The sequence below is a fragment of the Calypte anna genome, chromosome 1 (genome assembly GCF_003957555.1).
Source record: "Calypte anna isolate BGI_N300 chromosome 1, bCalAnn1_v1.p, whole genome shotgun sequence".
Lineage (NCBI taxonomy): Eukaryota > Metazoa > Chordata > Aves > Apodiformes > Trochilidae > Calypte > Calypte anna.
This window is the reverse complement of record NC_044244.1, coordinates 196,461,263-196,478,161: the sequence shown is the minus strand read 5'-3', so window position 1 is coordinate 196,478,161 and position 16,899 is coordinate 196,461,263. Positions and strand designations below refer to the sequence as shown.

The 16,899-nt window shown below is 48.8% G+C and overlaps 1 protein-coding gene across 4 annotated transcripts; it reads right to left on the bottom strand.

Moving 5' to 3' along the window:
• Positions 1 to 551: 551 nt before the first annotated feature.
• SERPINH1 (serpin family H member 1) lies at positions 552 to 8,751 on the bottom strand. Of its 4 annotated transcripts, none has more exons than XM_030454109.1 (6): positions 8,625 to 8,751; positions 7,204 to 7,248; positions 4,657 to 5,273; positions 3,848 to 3,946; positions 3,214 to 3,446; positions 552 to 2,902 (listed from the first exon to the last, which is right to left on the bottom strand). In XM_030454109.1, the coding sequence occupies exons 3-6, from the start codon at positions 5,258 to 5,260 to the stop codon at positions 2,600 to 2,602; spliced, it is 1,239 nt and encodes a 412-aa protein (XP_030309969.1). In that variant the 5' UTR covers positions 5,261 to 5,273; positions 7,204 to 7,248; positions 8,625 to 8,751; the 3' UTR covers positions 552 to 2,599. The 4 variants fall into 4 exon arrangements, with proteins under 4 accessions (XP_030309969.1, XP_030309976.1, XP_030309989.1 ...); XM_030454116.1 differs by having other exon boundaries at positions 4,657 to 5,270; positions 8,625 to 8,750; XM_030454129.1 differs by lacking the exon at positions 7,204 to 7,248.
• Positions 8,752 to 16,899: the final 8,148 nt, after the last annotated feature.

Sequence of the window (16,899 nt, the reverse complement as noted above, 5' to 3'; positions counted from 1 at the left end):
GGTTTTTTTTCTTGTCACTGAAAGGCTGAAGGTTGCATACTTGAAAGGACAGCAAGCCAATCCTTTTCCAGACATAGAAGGACAGAACCCTGCTGGATTTTTATTGTATTTAGCAGTATGACCACAGTGAGGGTGCCTGTTGCTGGTTTTCCTCTTTACTTCCCTCAACTGGATCCCAGTTTTGGGTTGTAAGGTTGGGAATGCTGGGCCCTGTGGCTAACAGCTCACTATTTATTCCTACACTGCCATATTTTAAATGCCAGGGCAGGGCAGTAGCTCCTTTACCTGTGAAGCATTATTAAAGTCATAAAACTTGAAGTTTTAGGAGAGAAAACTAAGAGTGAAACACTGACCTGCTAATAGTGTCCCTTCTCTGTCATAGAAATGTCCTAAGAATTCATTTGTTGCATATTAAATGTAATTTTTTTTTTGTCCACAGTTGGATTTAAGGGTGGCAAGGAGCCATCCTTAAAAATAAGTAAAAAAAAAAATAAATTTAAGAGTATTTTGCCTCCACTCAACCCCTGCAAATAACTGTGGCTGCCCAAGGCTCACTGAAAAAAAGTTTTATTGCAAAATTACACGACTGTCACTCACCTTCTGGTGCAAGAACAGACAATAAAAGCCACCAGACACCTGCATCCACATGATGCAAATTATTCACAAGATCCCACAGTGTTTTTTTTGCCTTGCCCCCCACCCCTTTTACCCCCCCTACAATCCCCCAGTGTGCTGCAGCGTGTGGGTTTTAGTGTGTTGGTTCACTGGGTTGTGTCTCAGCATACACCCCTTCAGGCTTGGATTGCCTCCTGCCTGCCAACAGTGGGAAAAACACCTGGGAATAATCTGAGAAGAGGCTTAAAAGGATTAAGAACCTCCCATTTGGGCTGGCTTGGATAGGAATTGGGGCAGATGAGCATTTCTGTAATTTTTTCACCTTGCAAACCTAAAGAAGGCACCTTTAGGGCAGCCCTGGGGGTGTGAGCTGCTGGGGTTTTGCCTGCAGGAAACAGCTAATAAGAGACTTTGTAGTTTTAACTTAATAAATAAGTGGAAATATGTCCTGTGGATGGCCTGAAAAGATGCAGTACTGGGCTTCTGTGTAAGCAACCTGACAGCAAGCATATAAATGAAACCCAAGCAGTGTGGTGGCCTTGCTGGTTTCAAAATCATTGACACTCCAAGATTTCTCTCAAAAATCTTTGCCACCACTTGGTCTGTGAGGTCTCAGTGTGTAGCAAGACTCACCTAACGTGTTTCAGTGCTTATGGGATCATGTGCAGCTTTAATTAATGTCATCCTGATGATATTCCTTTGAGACAAGCCAGGAATAGCCTCCAAGTCTAGGCTGGTGCAGGCTGTGAAACTTGCTGGTGATCAGACATAAATATAACTATAAATACATTTGTTTTTCAGCGTGCCCTTATCCAGTCAGCCAACAGGGAGCTGAAGAATCCTGGAGGAGAGGAGCTTCAGAAAAAGGGTGTTTGGAAATCAGGTAATTCCAGCTTTAAATCTCTGGATTTAAAACAAGAAAGTGGAAGTGAACCTCACCCAGCTTCCCCAGGAGTCCCTTGGCCTGCTATGAGAGCTGTTGGGTACCAGCCCCGGGTGTAAGTGGGAGAACTTCCACACTTTTCACTCTTTTTTTCCTAACCCTGTGTGCTGCTGCAGAGGCACCAAGAGATGTGTTCTCTCTGCCTGATGTTTCATTCCAGATATTGGCCCCCAAGAGCCCCCTTCCTAATCCCCAGATCTTTCTAGAAGTCCATCTGCTCTTTGGCCCCTCTGCTGCCACTCCTGAGCCACTTCATTTCTCTGTCAGTGTTGAGCAAGCTGCATTTCTGTTTGCAGGGTGTAGCTGCTGGTAACTTCCTGTGGTTAAAGCATCTTAACAGTCATCCAGAGCAGGGTTAGGCAGGACAGAAGGGGACAACTCCACACAATATCCATTTTTAGGTGCTGTCACAGCCCTGCTCTGCTCCCAGGGTTGTTGTGGGGGAGGCTGGGCTTCAAAATTGGTTGTTCTATCATATACCACTGAAGATAAAAACAAGAGAAGGAAGGAACAACTGCAAAGTGACCAGAGCAGCTCTGGTTGTGGTGCAACGTAGCATCAAAGCAGAAGCAAGTGGTAGAGCTAAATGTGCAGAAGCATCTGAGGTGGAAGGGTGAGGGGCCTGTGCTTTTGCAGGAGTGATGGTAGCAGCAAGGTTCTTAGCAGGAGGCTTAACTCTAGTGCAGGGGGGAGCTCAGCATCAGCCTGAACATCTCAGCTGAGGATGCCAGTAGCTGAGACAGTGCATGCCAGTTCCCTTCTGGTGAACTCCTGGTGACCCCTCTTGTGCCAGACTGTCCTGGTCCTCTCTGGAGGTGGGTTTGTGCAATTAAGTATTTTGGGGTGAGGTAAAGTGTATGCTGGTTTCTCATCACAATGCACCCTGGTCTGAATAGCACCCATAGTTCGAGAAGGATACAAAATAAGTGTTTCCCCTTTTTTGAAATCCCCCCCACTAAAAAAAAAAAAAAACCAAACAAAAAACCACACAAACCAAAGCTCTGGAAAAAAAACCCAACCAAAAACCAAACCCAAACCTAACTACAACTCATCACGCATCTTGTCCCCTTTGGGCCTCACGAGTCTGCCAATGAAGAGAATGGAGTTGGTTTTGGTGTCCTTGATCATGAAGATGAAGGGGTGGTCAGCATAGAAGAGTTTGGGGTTCCTCATCTCCTCTCGGCCATAGATGTCAGCATCATAGGGGTTCCCTTCTGTGTCCCACTCAAGAGCAGCAGCATGGAAGACATTGGAGAGGTAAAGATCCTTCTTGCCAGAGATCTTTGACAAGTCAGCCTTGGTTTTATCAATGGCTTCTGTCAGGCCCAGATCAGCCAAGTGTTTCTAGGAGGAGAAAAATAAAAAGAGGTCAGCAACCCTCCCAAAGATGACACACCAGCCTTAGTTAAGAGGAAAAAAAAAGATGCCAGGCACAGATAACCATAGAATCTGCTGAGTTGGAAGCGACCCATCAGGATCATCAAATCCAGCTCCTCTCCCTGTGTAGGGCACCCCCAGGATCACCCCATGTGCCTGACAGCATCATCCAAATGCTTCTTGAACTCAGGCAGCTTTGGTGCTGTGTCCACTAACCCATCATCTCACTATCCTTCTTCCCACCCCAAAGATCCATGAGGCCCAAGAACCTCCTTTACCTGAAGATCATGGCTGACTTCCAGGACAACTTTAGGCAGTGAGATGGCCACTGATCTCTTCTTCATCTTCCCAGCCCAGGTCTTCAGCTGCTCCCTGTTCAGCAGTTTCTCAACCCTCTCCAGAGGCTCTACATGGTTTGGCATGATAAAGATCATGCTGGAGAGCTTGTGAGCAAGTGGCATCTCTACTACCTGGAGCTTCTCTGTCTCATCATCATAGTAATTGTAGAGACCTTGAAATCAGAAGCAGAATATAGTGAGGTGTGGAGCAGAGGTAAAGCTACCCACAAGCTTGTTGGGAATTCACCCTGAGCAGCAGGAGAAGTGAGTCTGAACACTCTTTTGGGAATTGTTTGGGAATTCAGCATTATTGGAGTTGGTCACAACTCAAAACTGCAGCTCTCAGTTGTGCAATGAGCTTGGATTTCCTCCTAACAGCCAAGCACCCAAGAGTAAACATGGATTCTCTCTGCTTACAGAGCCTGAATCAGCAGAAGCAGCACACCCAGATTTGTTCTCTCTCCCTGGCCACGAGGCAAAAAAAAAATCTTGGAAGCAGCTGATGGAAGAGTGGGGCTGCAGGCAGCAGAATTCCAGTTGGGTTTCAACGTGGAGCAGGAGGTTTGCAACTTACCTGTACGATGCATCATGGGAACACCCACAGTGTAGGAACGGGTCACCATGAAGCCACGGTTGTCCACCATCTTATGATGGAATTTCTCATCCCAGTGAGCTACAGGAGAGAGAAATTCACCTTGTGAGGAAAGGGAATGGCTGGAAGTTTCATGCATGGTTCCTGTTCACTCTCAAAAAGAGCACGCATGGAGAAGGCTCAGAGTTTGGTCACATTCCCACTTGGTGTCAGGCTAGGATTTGGATCTGAGAGTGGAAGTATTTGGTCTCAGGCTAGGATTTGGATCTGAAAGTAGAACTGTTTGGTCTCAGTCTAGGATAAGCAGAACTCTTTGGTCTCAGGCTAGATTTTGGATCTAAAAGTAGAATTTGGTCTCAGTCTAGGGTTTGGATGTGAAAGTAGAACTGCTTGGCCTTAGGCTAGGATTTGGATCTAAAAGTAGAACTCTTTGGTCTCGGGCTAGGATTTGGATCTGAAAGCAGAATTTGGTTTCAGGCTGGGATTTGGATCTAAAAGTAGAACTGTCTGGTCTCAGCCTAGGACTTGGACCTGAAAGAATTTGGTCTCAGTCTAGGATTTAGATGTGAAAGGAGAACTGTTTGGTCCCAGTCTAGGATTTGGATCTGAAAGCAGAATTTGGTTTCAGGCTGGGATTTGGATCTAAAACTAGAACTGTTTGGTGTTGGGCTAGGATTTGGATCTCAGAGTGGAATTCTTTGGTCTCAGGCTAGGATTTGGATCTGAAAGCAGAACCACTTGGTCTCAGATAACGATTTGGATCTGACAGTAGGACTGAAGGTAGAACTTACGCTTGAAGAACATGGCGTTGACAATGAGGGCCCCATCGGTTTTCTCCACATCCTTTGTCACCTCCGGGAGTTTCCCATCCGTGGTTTGGGCTGCCCACTCATTAATGGACTTCAGGGCGCTCCTCTTGTCTCGGAAGTTGATCTTGGAGTGCTCATAGTTGTAGTGCTTCTTGCTGTTCTTCACGAAGTCGTCGGCGAAGTTGATGGAGGCCGGGCCGTAGAGGCGGTTGCCGATCTTCCAGGTGACGTTGCGGGCGGTGCTGTTGCTGACCTCGCTGAGGAGCTCAGCCAGACCGCTGTGCACATACTCATCGTTGAGTTTGTCAGCGCTGAGCACGGCCTTGGCTTGGGAGGCAGTTGTGGCTTTGCCCCCCAAGGAGACGAGGCCAAGGGAAGAGGCCACCACCACGGGGGACAGGAGGATGTTCTCCGTGTCTTTGTCCTTCGCCATGGCGTGGTAGAGGTTGAAGGCTAAGGTGGTGCTGCGGTCGGCCAGCGCGGCAGCCTTGTCGCTCAGCTTCCTGTCCTCCGAGGGGACGGCTGCAGAGAGGCTGCTGAGGGCAAGCACCAGGGTAATCCACATGGTTTCAGCAGCACCAGGCATCTTGGAGGACCTGCTGGGCAAGAAGAGCTCATGGTCAGCGTGGTTCAAGACTTTCCTGGAATGCTTGAGAGACCTCAGGGGGCTCTTCCAGGGAAATCCGCTCCGGTGGACTGGCAGAACAACGCTTCACTTGGGGTGCAACCATCACTTGGGCTTTCCCTCCGGGCAACAATTTATCTTCTGAGAGTCCAGGCTGCACTCTGGCATGCAGAGCTTCATTATCAGTGAAAAGCTTCATTTTTCAGTTTTACTCTGTCACGATATGTTTGTGTATAGTGAGGGGACAGGGAATGAAGCAAGAGGTATTTCTGTCACCTGACGAGCAGCTCAAACCTCTGCCCTGCTCAGGGAAACTTAAAAGCAGGATGCTTCTACTTGCCAAGGGCCACGTGGCACAGTGCTGCCTGTTGGATCAGTCACTGTCCAGGAATTGTCCTCTCTGGGGACCCCCAACTCAGTACCTAAATTTCTAGACACTAGATGGAGCACATGAGTTTCCACCAAGCCAAGTCAAAGGGGGCCCCTTGAGAAGATCCAAGCTGTCTGGTCAGGTCTAACTTAGTTTTGCCTGTACAGCCATGCTGTACAGAGAGGTGCTGGGGCAGAAGAAGGTGCTGGACCCCTTCTTTTTCCCATCAGAGACTATTCCTAATACCCCAGAATCACAGAATGTTGGGAGATGGAAGGGACCTCTGGAGATCATTGAGTCCAACCCACCTGCAAGGGAAGGTTTATTCAGAGCAGGCTGCACAGGAGGGTTCTGAATATCTCCAGAGATGGAGATTCCATCACCTCCCTGGACAGCCTGGGCCAGGGCTCTGCTACACTCAAAGTGAAGAAGTTCCTCCTGATGTTTAGATGGAACTTCCAATGGTCAAGTTTATGCTTATTCCTCTTGTCCTGTCAGTGGGCACCACTGAGAAGAGCTCCTCTTGACACCCATTCTTTAAATGTTCTTTTTATCAAAACATTGATAAGATTCCTCCTCAGTCTTTTCTTCTCCAGACTAAACAGACCCAAGCCCCTCAGCCTTTCCTCATCAGAGAGATGTCCTAGTGCTCTAATCATCTTTGTACCCATTTGCTTTCCCCTCTCCAGCAGTTCCCTGTCCTTGAAACAGGAGCCCAGAATAAATTCATGCATTAGGTAGAGACATCTTCCTCACAACATAGGGAAATCCATCCCCAGTGAGATCTCTGACCTCCAAGCTCTGATTAATCTACAGACTGACTGGTTAGAAATGCTTCCTAAAAGCTCTTGGGAGCTCACCCCCACCTACCTCCAAGACTTCTAACCTGTCCCCAGACCTTCCCTCCCTCCTTATTTCCCACTGCTCTCAGAAAACCTTCCTGATGGCAAATCCCCAGGGCTGAAATTCCACCTCCACTCCCCATGCCAGCTTTTCCTCCACAGGCTGCAGCATGCCCAAGTGGAGTTGCTTTCCTCAGTCTTCTCCTCCCACCCTGCTCCTGGCCAGCTTCAGTGGCTGCTCCTCGTGTGTGGAGAGAAGAAAGGGGCTGCAACAGAGCAGCTTCAGGGTTAAAGCAAACTGAGCAGGAAGCAAAAACCCCCTGGGAATTACAGATGGGAAGCAAAAGGGCCCGAAGGAAACAGGAATGCAGCCCCAAGCAAAGAGAGTGCACTGTCTGCACCAAGGACCTTTTGACAGAGTGGGAATCACATAGCCTTGGAGAGGGAGGCTATTTGTATCCTAAAACCATCTTGGGAGCAAGGCTTCCTCTGAAAGGAAGAGCCATCCCAGCTACCTAAGAGCAAAGATTTATTCAACATGCTCAAAACTGCCCTTGACACCCTTAGAAGGTGCAGACAGCATCGGTGCGGCGAGCATTTAAAATCTTGAGGGTTTTCCTTTTGTTGTTCTTTTTCCTTTTTCGGTTGGTTGGGTTTTTTTTTCCCCTCCCCCCTTTTATTTCTAAAGATACCTTGAAACTCTTTCATAGTGGGGTCAACGTTTGCCTTTTTTCACTCTGAAAGAAAACAGATACACGGAGTAGTTCACTCGCCAGCAACGCGGCAGCCCGCGCCGCTTACACATCCTCAGCTTAAAAAGAAAAAAAAAGGTTCATGACTTCAGAAAACTGGCAAGAAATCTGCTGGGTGCTGGGCTGCAATGAGTGACGCATCCAAGACAAGAGAAACTTTGCCCATCCTTGGATTACAGCTGAAGGAGTCGGTGAATTGGTAGCCCAGGGTGAAAATCGAGAGGGAATTTGGGGGATTCAAACCCCCTGGCTCTGTGCAGCCCTGTGAGGGGGATGCAGGGTGCCAACGTGGCATCTTGCAGATCACTTCCAGGCTGTTGGGGACTGGCTCTCCTGGCAGGATTTGGAGGTGCCATCACCCCACTGCAGCCAGCCAGAGGCATGGACCCCCTTTTCCAGAGACATGCACCCCTTCCTGGACCACGCTGCACCCATCATCTCGGGCAGATGAAGCCACAGGATGGAGGCACGCAAACACACGGCCACCTCCCTGTCACCCAGGAGGTGACACTTGGTTAAGGGGAGACAGGAGGACAGGGTTAGTCTGGTTTGGTGGAAGGGAGGCTGCTGTGAGAACAAATCCTCCAGTGCTGGGCTGGTGGCCAAAGGTCCTGAAGGCTCCCAGGCTGGGCAGGAGCAAGGGCTGGAGGATGGATTTTCCAACCAGTGTTGCTCTGGGACCATTTGGACCAAGTTGGTGCTTTCCTTATCCCCCCCCTTTCACAGAATCATTTGGCTTGGAAAGGAGCTCTGGGATCATCAAGTCCAACCCTTAATCCACTACCCCCGTGGTTCCCAGCCCATGGCACTCCATGCCACATTCAGTCTCTTTCTAAAAACCTCCAGGGACAGAGAATCCACCCCTCCCTGGGCAGCCATTCCAATGCCTTTCTTCTCTTTCTTCCCTCCTTGGAATTTTCTCCAGGCTGACACGAACCCTCCCCAGCGAACTGGAGGAGGGAGAGCGGCAGGAAGGGGAGTGGGGGGGAAAGGAATCTAATGATTCCTTTCTTTCCTTTCTTCCAAAATCCATCTTGTGGGACAATCTGACACCTACCCCCAACCTGACACACACCCTCAATCCTAACCCACCCCAATACACCCCCACAACCACCTTCCCTCAACTCCCTTTTCCTCCCACTTGAAATCCACCCCTCCCAACTTCCCAGCCCTATGGGGCCAGGAAGAAGCATGAAAGACCCCAAAATCCAACATCCCCCGGAGCCTTACTGCAATCCCAGTTTGGCTACATCCCTGCCTGCCAGTGATCCTCCGAACTCGGGCTACCCCCGAACCTTTTCCACTCCTTCCCCCTCGCCCCCCCACCTCCGCCATTTCCTCACCCCCCTCCTCCCCGTTACCTTCCGCGGGGCTTCACTCGCCTTCCCCGTCCACCTCCTTTGTCCCCGGGGTTTATAAGGGGCCGTGGAGAAACTTCTGGAAAAAGTTGGGGGAAGAAAAAAAAAAAACCGACAAAACCAACCCAGAAAAAAAAAAAATTCCAACCCCTCTTTATAAATGCTGAGGGAGGGAGAGGAAGGGGAGGATCCGATCCCGCTCCCCGGGACTCCCGCCAATGGCGGAGAGCGGACGGGAAGAGGAGGGGTCCGGCGGGGTTCGGGGGGGAGTCCCGGTCCCTCCTGGTACCGGAGGGGCTGGAAGTGCCCCTGTCCTCCCCCTGTCATGCCTTGGGGGAGGTTCGGCCAAGCCCAGGCTCTGCTTTTGGGTTTTTTTAGTGAGGCTGCAGCCCGTTTGATTCCTCTCCTGGCACCCCTTGAGGCGGGGTGGTTGTGGAGGCAGGAGGTGGGTGGTTTGTGGGATCCAAGAATCGGGGTTTGGGTTGGGAAAATTCATCCAGATCCACCTTAACTCAGCACTGCCAAGGCCACCACTAAAATATGGTCCTAAGCACCACAGCTCCAGGGCTTTGTAATTCCTTCAGGAATGGGGACTCCACCACTGCCCTGGGCAGCCTGGGTCAGGGAATGACAACCCTGTCCAGGAAGAAATTGTTCCTAATATCCAGTCTATTTATTTAATTTTCCTATCTTATCATCTTCCATGAAGTCAGAGATGCTGCAAAGGGCATCAGCCACAGCTGGAGCAGTCCCAGGCAGCAAATGTTTAACATCTGCCCCTGGTTTCAAGCAACATCAGGGAATCTATTCCTGATGAAGAAATGGCCTCAGGTTGTGCCAGGTGAAGTTTAGGTTGGATATTAGGAACACTTTCTTACCCAAAAGGAAGACCAGGAATTAGGAACAATTTCTTCCCCTTCCCCTGGAAGGATTTCCAAGCCCTGGAGGGATTTCCAAGCCCTGGAGCTGTGGTGCTGAGGACCATGGTTTAGTGGTGGCCTTGGCAGTGTTGGGTTAAGGGTTGGTCTTGGTCTTAAGGATTTTTTCCAACAAAAACAATTCTGTGATTGATTCTGTGATCCAAAATGTCCCCCTTTGTGGTGATACCCAAGAGGATCTGTGTTCACTGTGGTGATACCCAAGAGGATCTGTATTTACTCTGCAGGGACCTGATGGCCAAGTTACAGAAAGTTGGAGGACTTCCTCATATTTCTGGATCCCAGAGACTGGTTTTCCATCCATCCATCCATCCATCCATCCATCCATCCATCCATCCATCCTTTTTCCATCCCTCACTAACTCTCTTTTCCTCCCACAGCTGAGCTGATGGTGCTCATCACATCTTCTGTACCTCCAAATCTCCCCCTGCACTGTAGGCATGGGATGACCAGGTAGGTGAGGTTCTGTTCTTCATTTTTTGACACGACAAGGTAGCAAAAAATCCTTGTGTCTGGCAAACTTCCACAGTTTAGAAGGGCATTATGGCAGCAAATAGTCACAGCCTTGAAATAATGTTGAAGGAGTTAAATGCTCATGCTGCTCAGGGCCATTCTGCCAGGCTTGAGAGAGCCTGCAGCAAAGTATGTGCTCTAGAGAAGTTTCTTCCATGAGTCACAAGTGTTGAATGCCTCTCATTTCAACCCTGTCACATTTTAACCCTGTCATATTTTAACTCTATCTCATTTTAAGACAGCATGGCATTTTTTTTTTAATATCAATCTGGGATATAATGCTGTTTTAGGTACCAGCCTGTAATTAAGCACCATTTTCACTGATGTTTACCATATCAGCAGCAGGATGCTGCATCACTGTGTTGTTTAACTGATGTCTCTATCTTCCTTTGCCTCCTAATCACCACATAATTTCATTTTTCTCCCCTTATTAATGCTGGGTTTGGCTCTGCAAGTTTCTCTCCTTCCCTCACCAGACAGAGGTCTCAGCATTTTCCCACCTCACATTGCTATAGAAGAAAGCAGCAACTGATTCACCCTTCTGGCTCTGAATGTTCTGCCCTCAGACTTGGGTTGTTGCCTTTTATTGGGATCATCTCATCTTCACCACTGTCCATTTCCCTACCCAACAGCAGCCTACCAATTCTAGAAGATGGCACCAAAAAAAAAAAACCCCACTTTTTCTCCTGTCTAAACCATTCAGATGATTCCATGTGAGGAGATACTCCACACCTCAGATGAGGGGAACTCTTTGAGCCCTCCCTGAAGAAGTTTTTCCACTGGCTGCAGTAAACCAGCTCCTCAAACCCTAGTAGCAAAATGTGTGTCTGCTCTGATTTGGCTCACAGACTGATTTGCAGCAGAGAGACCTTGAAAAAACAGTGTTAGGAGACAACAGGAGGTTTGTTCTGGTCACTGGGTGTGAGAGAGGTTGTTCTGCTCATCCATTCCCAGGATTTTCTTCTGGCTGAATTGATCAGTGTGGTGTCATTTGCACCCAAGCTGTTACAGGAGAAAAAGTGCCACAGAATCTCCTTCACTGAACAACCTTTTGGGTGTCAAGCATGAAATTATGTCAGATGCCTGAAGGCTCCAGGCTTTCTGTGATTTATTTTATGTGGGTTTTTTGGGGTTTTTTTTGTTTGGTTGGCTGTTTTTTGAATTTTTCAGTGCTGTGTGTCTAGAAATACCCAAACAAAACACATTTCCCTCCTCATTTTGCATCCTAACAGGTACCTTACATTGCAGTCACAGCATCATAGAATCACAGGATTGTTTTTTCTTGGAAAAGATCTTTAAATCCATGGAGTCCACCTATTAGCTAAGTTCATCATTAAACCATGGCCCTCAGCACCACATCTCCACAGCTTTGAAATCCCTCCAGGGATGGGGACTCCACCACTGCCCTGGGCAGTTTGGGACAGGGAATGACAACTATTTCAGGAAAGAAATTATTCCTAATATCCAATTTAAACCTGCCCTGGCACAACTTGAAGCCATTTCCTCTTGTCATGGCACTTTTAACTTGGGAGATGAGATCACCTACCCCCAAACCAACTTTGTTTTCAAGACCACTTCTCTCATAGAATCATAGAATTGGCTGGGTTGGAAGGGACCTCAGAGATCATCGAGTCCAACCCTTGAACCACCGTTGCGGTTGCTAGACCATGGCACTGAGTGCCACATCCAGTCTCTTTTGAAATATCTCCAGGGATGGAGAATCCACCCCTTCCCTGGGCAGCCCATTCCAATGCCTGATCACCCTCTCCGTAAAGAAATTCTTTCTAATCTCCAACCTAAACCTCCCCTGGCACAACTTGAGACCATGGCCTCTTGTCTTGTTGAAAGTTGTTTGGCAAAAGAGACCAACCCCCCCCCCTGGCTCCAACCTCCTTTCAGGGAGTTGTAGAGAGCGATGAGGTCTCCCCTGAGCCGCCTCTTCTTTAGGCTGAACAACCCCAGCTCTCTTAGCCTCTCCTCATAGGGTCTGTGCTCGAGTCCCTTCACCAGCCTGGTTGCCCTCCTTTGGACATGCTCCAGGACCTCGATATCCTTCCTGAACTGGGGAGCCCAGAACTGGACACAGGACTCAAGCTGTGGCCTCCCCAGAGCTGAGCACAGGGGCAGAATCCCTTCCCTGGACCTGCTGGCCACGCTCTTCCTGAGCCAGCCCAGGATGCCATTGGCCTTCTTGGCCACCTGGGCACACTGCTGGCTCATGTTCAGCTTCCTGGCAATCCAGACTCCCAGGTCCCTTTCTGCCTGGCTGCTCTCCAACCACTCTGTCCCCAGCCTGGAGCTCCCCATGGGGTTGTTGTGGCCAAAGTGCAGGACCCGGCACTTGGCCGTGTTGAACCTCATCCCATTGGGATCAGCCCAACTCTCCAGTCTCTCCAGGTCCCTCTGCAAAGCCCTCCTGCCTTCTAGTTGATCAACACTCCCCCCCAGCTTAGTGTCATCTGCAAATTTGCTGATGCTGGACTCAATCCCCTCCTCTAAATCCTCACTCAAGATATTAAACAGCACTGGGCCCAACACTGATCCCTGGGGGACACCACTAGTGACCGGCCGCCATTTTGATGCAGCCCCGTTCAGCACCACTCTCTGGGCCCGGCCCTCCAGCCAGTTCCTAACCCAGCACAGAGTGCTCCTGGCTGATCCATGGGCTGACAGCTTTTTCAGGAGGATGCTGTGGTAGACGGTGTCAAAGGCCTTGCTGAAGTCCAGGTAGACCACATCCACAGCCTTCCGCTCATCCACCAGTCGGGTCACCTGATCTCATTCACTTCTTTTAAGACTTGAGACTTTCATGAGGCTGTTCCTGAGTGGTTCTTCTGCCCTATTCAGCAGTGATGTTCAGGCATCAGCTTCCCTCTGGGAGGCAGCCAGTGGGAGAGGTCTGAATTACCTTGAGCATCATATTTTTGTGTACCCAAGTATATATCTGGAGCAGCTTTTTGGGCTTTGTGTCTGCATAAATGCTTGGAATGGGGGCCCCAGGGTTTTTATAGCACAATCTTTGCTTTTCTGTTGCCATAGTAAATAAAAAAAAATTAATTCACTGATTGCAAACAATCACTACACAGGTGAAAAGTCAGTGGTCTGCACCAGCAGTAAGGACCAGCTGGGAAATGAGAAAAGCTCCTTTAAACTTCCAGTGTCAGCCAGGCTCTGCATTGCTCCACCCTCAAACCCTTCTGTGTAATTACTTCCCATGTAAGATTTCTTTTTTTTCCCTTCCGAGTGAAATTGAAAATAAACTCTAAAACATTTCATCTTTATCTCTTTCAGTGCCCCTTCCCCAGCACCAAACTCTTTTGATGTAAGTTTTCAGTCCCTGTGCCTCAATAATGGGAAGTTGGGGTAGAATAAAAATAGATTTTTTGTCTTTGAGGACAAGCATAAAGGTATTTTAAATTTTTGCCTGCTTTTTAAATATATTTTCCAACCTGGTCCTGCTAGGGCTAACTGCCCATGCTAATTCATCCCCATAAATAACACAATTCTGAGTTGTTGTTAGCCACAAGAAATCCACAGTGCTTTAGGATGCAGAAAATCAGTCATCCCTACAAAAAAAAACCAAACCAAAACCAAACAAAACCTCAGCAAACACTTTAATCTTATCTGCAACTATTTTTTTCAAGGGTAAAAATAGTAAAATTTGGGCTGATCTGCATCACAAGGGGAGATTTCTATTGCCATCCAGTGATTTCCAAGTTGGAATCTGCTCTGGATGGCTCTCCCAGCCCCCACAGTGCCACGTAGGAGATTCCAGCAGTGGGGGGAGAGGACCAGGAAGGGGGAGTGATCCTGGGAGTTGCCTTCTTCCGTCTTTTTTGCTCCTTTAATGAGAGGGCCCAGCTGCCAAAAGACACATCCACAGCTCCTCCCCTCCAACCAACCCCCCCCCCAGCTTCAAGGCAGAGTTCAGAGAGTGGCAAAACTGGGGAGTTTCTTTTCATCCTGAGTTATTTCAAGTCTGGTTATGCTCCCTGGGGAGCCTTTGGGTTTAGGGGGCTGCAGATCTCCAACTGAATTACTTAAAAATCCCCAAAAGCTGGTGAGCCAGGTCTGACCCTGCTCTGACAAAGCTGATGGAGGTTTGTAGCTCAGTGCCTGGGCTGGGTGTGGGGGAGATAATGGGGGGAAGGATAAAGAAATCCTGACTGGTACTGGGAGTCCTACACCCTGCTCTGCAGAAAACAACCCGTGCCCAGCTGTAAAACATCTGGATTGATGCTGGGGTGCTCATTTTGCTTGAGTTCTTTAAAGCAGCATTCCTAATAAGCTTGATTTTATGTTAAATTTATATTCATTTCCAGAAAAGCAAAGGCAAGCAAACCCTAACAGACCCTCAAGTCTAACAGGGACTTCAGAGACAGCTTTTTAAATACAAACTCCAGCAGCTTTGCACATCCCAGGAGACTGACCCTTGCTTCCCTCTCTCTCAGTGACAGGCTTGTCATCTTCTGAGCTGCCAGGAAGCAGTGCTGGGGCAGGGTTTCTGCTTTCCAGGATCAGGCATGGAGAAAAATGAAGGCAATTTGTAGAGTGGAGGTGCTCAGGCCCTCCTTGTAACTCTCAGCTTTAATCAGATTAAATCCAGATGCCTCAGTTAAGAGCAGGAGTTCATTTTAAAACAAGCAAGCAGGAGTTCATTTTAAAACACTTCCAAAGCAGGTTTTTTTTTTCTTCCATGCAGTTTCATCCACGGGAGGCAGATGGGATCTGATCTAAAAGGATTTGACTAATTAATTCCACAAGGAAATACTGATGGCAGGGAGGGATGGATGATGAACATCCCTAATCCAGGAGGGTGCTGGGGCACAGTGGACCCCAAGGAAGCTGGGACCAGCTGCTTATCCCAGAAGTGTTTGCCATGGTCATTGGTGGAGCAGAGCCAAGTGACCCATGCTTGGTTAGTAGGACATTTCAGGTGTTTTTATGAGCCTCACCCCACATTCTGGGTAATTGAGTTAACTCTGAGGTTTCTCTGTGCTGCAGATGAGGAAGGATCCAGCACAGGTCTGAAGAAGCCAACCTGGTGCTGAACATTTCTCAGAAGGGAGCACAGCACGTGGCATGATTAGTTCCTGGAGGATTAAAAATTGTGGGACCTGGCAAAATAAGGGTGGGGGCAGCAAAGGTGTCACCCACCCTCTTTACAGCCTCCACCTAGAACCTGTCTGCTCTTCCTGCAGAGGATTCAGTGAGCTTGGGAGGCTCCCTGATACAGATGAATTCCCCAGTTTGCACATCACCATGCCAGGCAGGACTGATGGGAATGCTCCCCTGTCTCAACACTGCTTCTTGCTTCTGCTGGGCATCATTTTCTCATTTAATGAGCAGAAGTGGACAGATCAGGTGAACCAGCCTTAAAGAAACCCTCCCTGAGTCATCTCAGAGTTTCTCAAATCAGTTCCAGGTCATGTTTCACTCCTAAGTTGTCACTGATTCCTTTGGAATTGCTGAGGAATTTCTGTGTGTCTGTTTCATCAGCCAAATCTTTCCCCAAAGCAGAGCAAATGGGTCTGGATGGAGCCTGGAAGCAGCCTGGAAGCAGCTGTGGCTGATGGAGATCATCTCCCAGAGCCATATGAAGAGAGATTGGTGCAACCAGTGTGACCCCAAGTCCAGGTGAGTTCCCAGTAGCACTCAAACATCATATTTTCATCTTCAGACAAATCCAGCACGTGTTGGGGGAGGAGTTACCCATCCAGAGCTGGTCAGAGCTCACCTGGTTCCCTGGAAACCCACCTGGAAAAGCTCTGGGGTGGGATCCTGCCTCTCTTCTCAGCTCAGGACTGATAGGAATGCTCCCCTGTCTCAGCACTGCTTCTTGCATCTACTGGGCATCATTTTCTCATTTAATGAGCAGAAGTGGACAGATCAGGTGAACCAGCCTTAAAGAAACCCTCCCTGAGTCAGCTCAGAGCTTCTCAAATCAGTTCCAGGTCATTTCTCTCTCCTAAGAGCAGGGTTGTCACTGATTCCTCTGGAATTGCTGAGGAATTTCTGTGTGTCTCTGTTTCATCAGCCAAATCTTTCCCCAAACCAGAGCAAATGGGTCTGGATGGAGCCTGGAAGCAGCTGTGGCTGATGGAGATCATCTCCCAGAGCCATATGAAGAGAGATTGGTGCAACCAGTGTGACCCCAAGTCCAGGTGAGTTCCCAGCAGCACTCAAAGCTTCATCTCCAGGCAAATCCAGCAGGTGTGGGGTGAGGAGTTACCCATCCAGAGCTGGTCAGAGCTCACCTGGTTCCCTGGAAACCCACATGGAAAAGCTTTGGGGTGGGATCCTGCCTCTCTTCTCAGCTCAGGACTGATGGGAATGCTCCCCTGTCTCAGCACTGCTTCTTGCTTCTGCTGGGCATCATTTTCTCATTTAATGAGCAGAAGTGGACAGATCAGGTGAACCAGCCTTAAAGAAACCCTCCCTGAGTCATCTCAGAGTTTCTCAAATCAGTTCCAGGTCATGTTTCACTCCTAAGTTGTCACTGATTCCTTTGGAATTGCTGAGGAATTTCTGTGTGTCTGTTTCATCAGCCAAATCTTTCCCCAAAGCAGAGCAAATGGGTCTGGATGGAGCCTGGAAGCAGCTGTGGCTGATGGAGATCATCTCCCAGAGCCATATGAAGAGAGATTGGTGCAACCAGTGTGACCCCAAGTCCAGGTGAGTTCCCAGTAGCACTCAAACATCATATTTTCATCTTCAGACAAATCCAGCACGTGTTGGGGGAGGAGTTACCCATCCAGAGCTGGTCAGAGCTCACCTGGTTCCCTGGAAACCCACATGGAAAAGCTTTGGGGTGGGATCCTGCCTCT

Coding starts and splice junctions, on each gene's coding strand:
- SERPINH1 (XM_030454109.1), bottom strand. CDS start 5,260: ATGCCTGGTGCTGCTGAAACCATGTGGATTACCCTGGTGCTTGCCCTC. Junction 3,947..4,656: donor CAACGCCATGTTCTTCAAGC/GTAAGTTCTACC, acceptor TCTCTCCTGTAG/CTCACTGGGATGAGAAATTC. Junction 3,447..3,847: donor TCCCATGATGCATCGTACAG/GTAAGTTGCAAA, acceptor TCTGATTTCAAG/GTCTCTACAATTACTATGAT.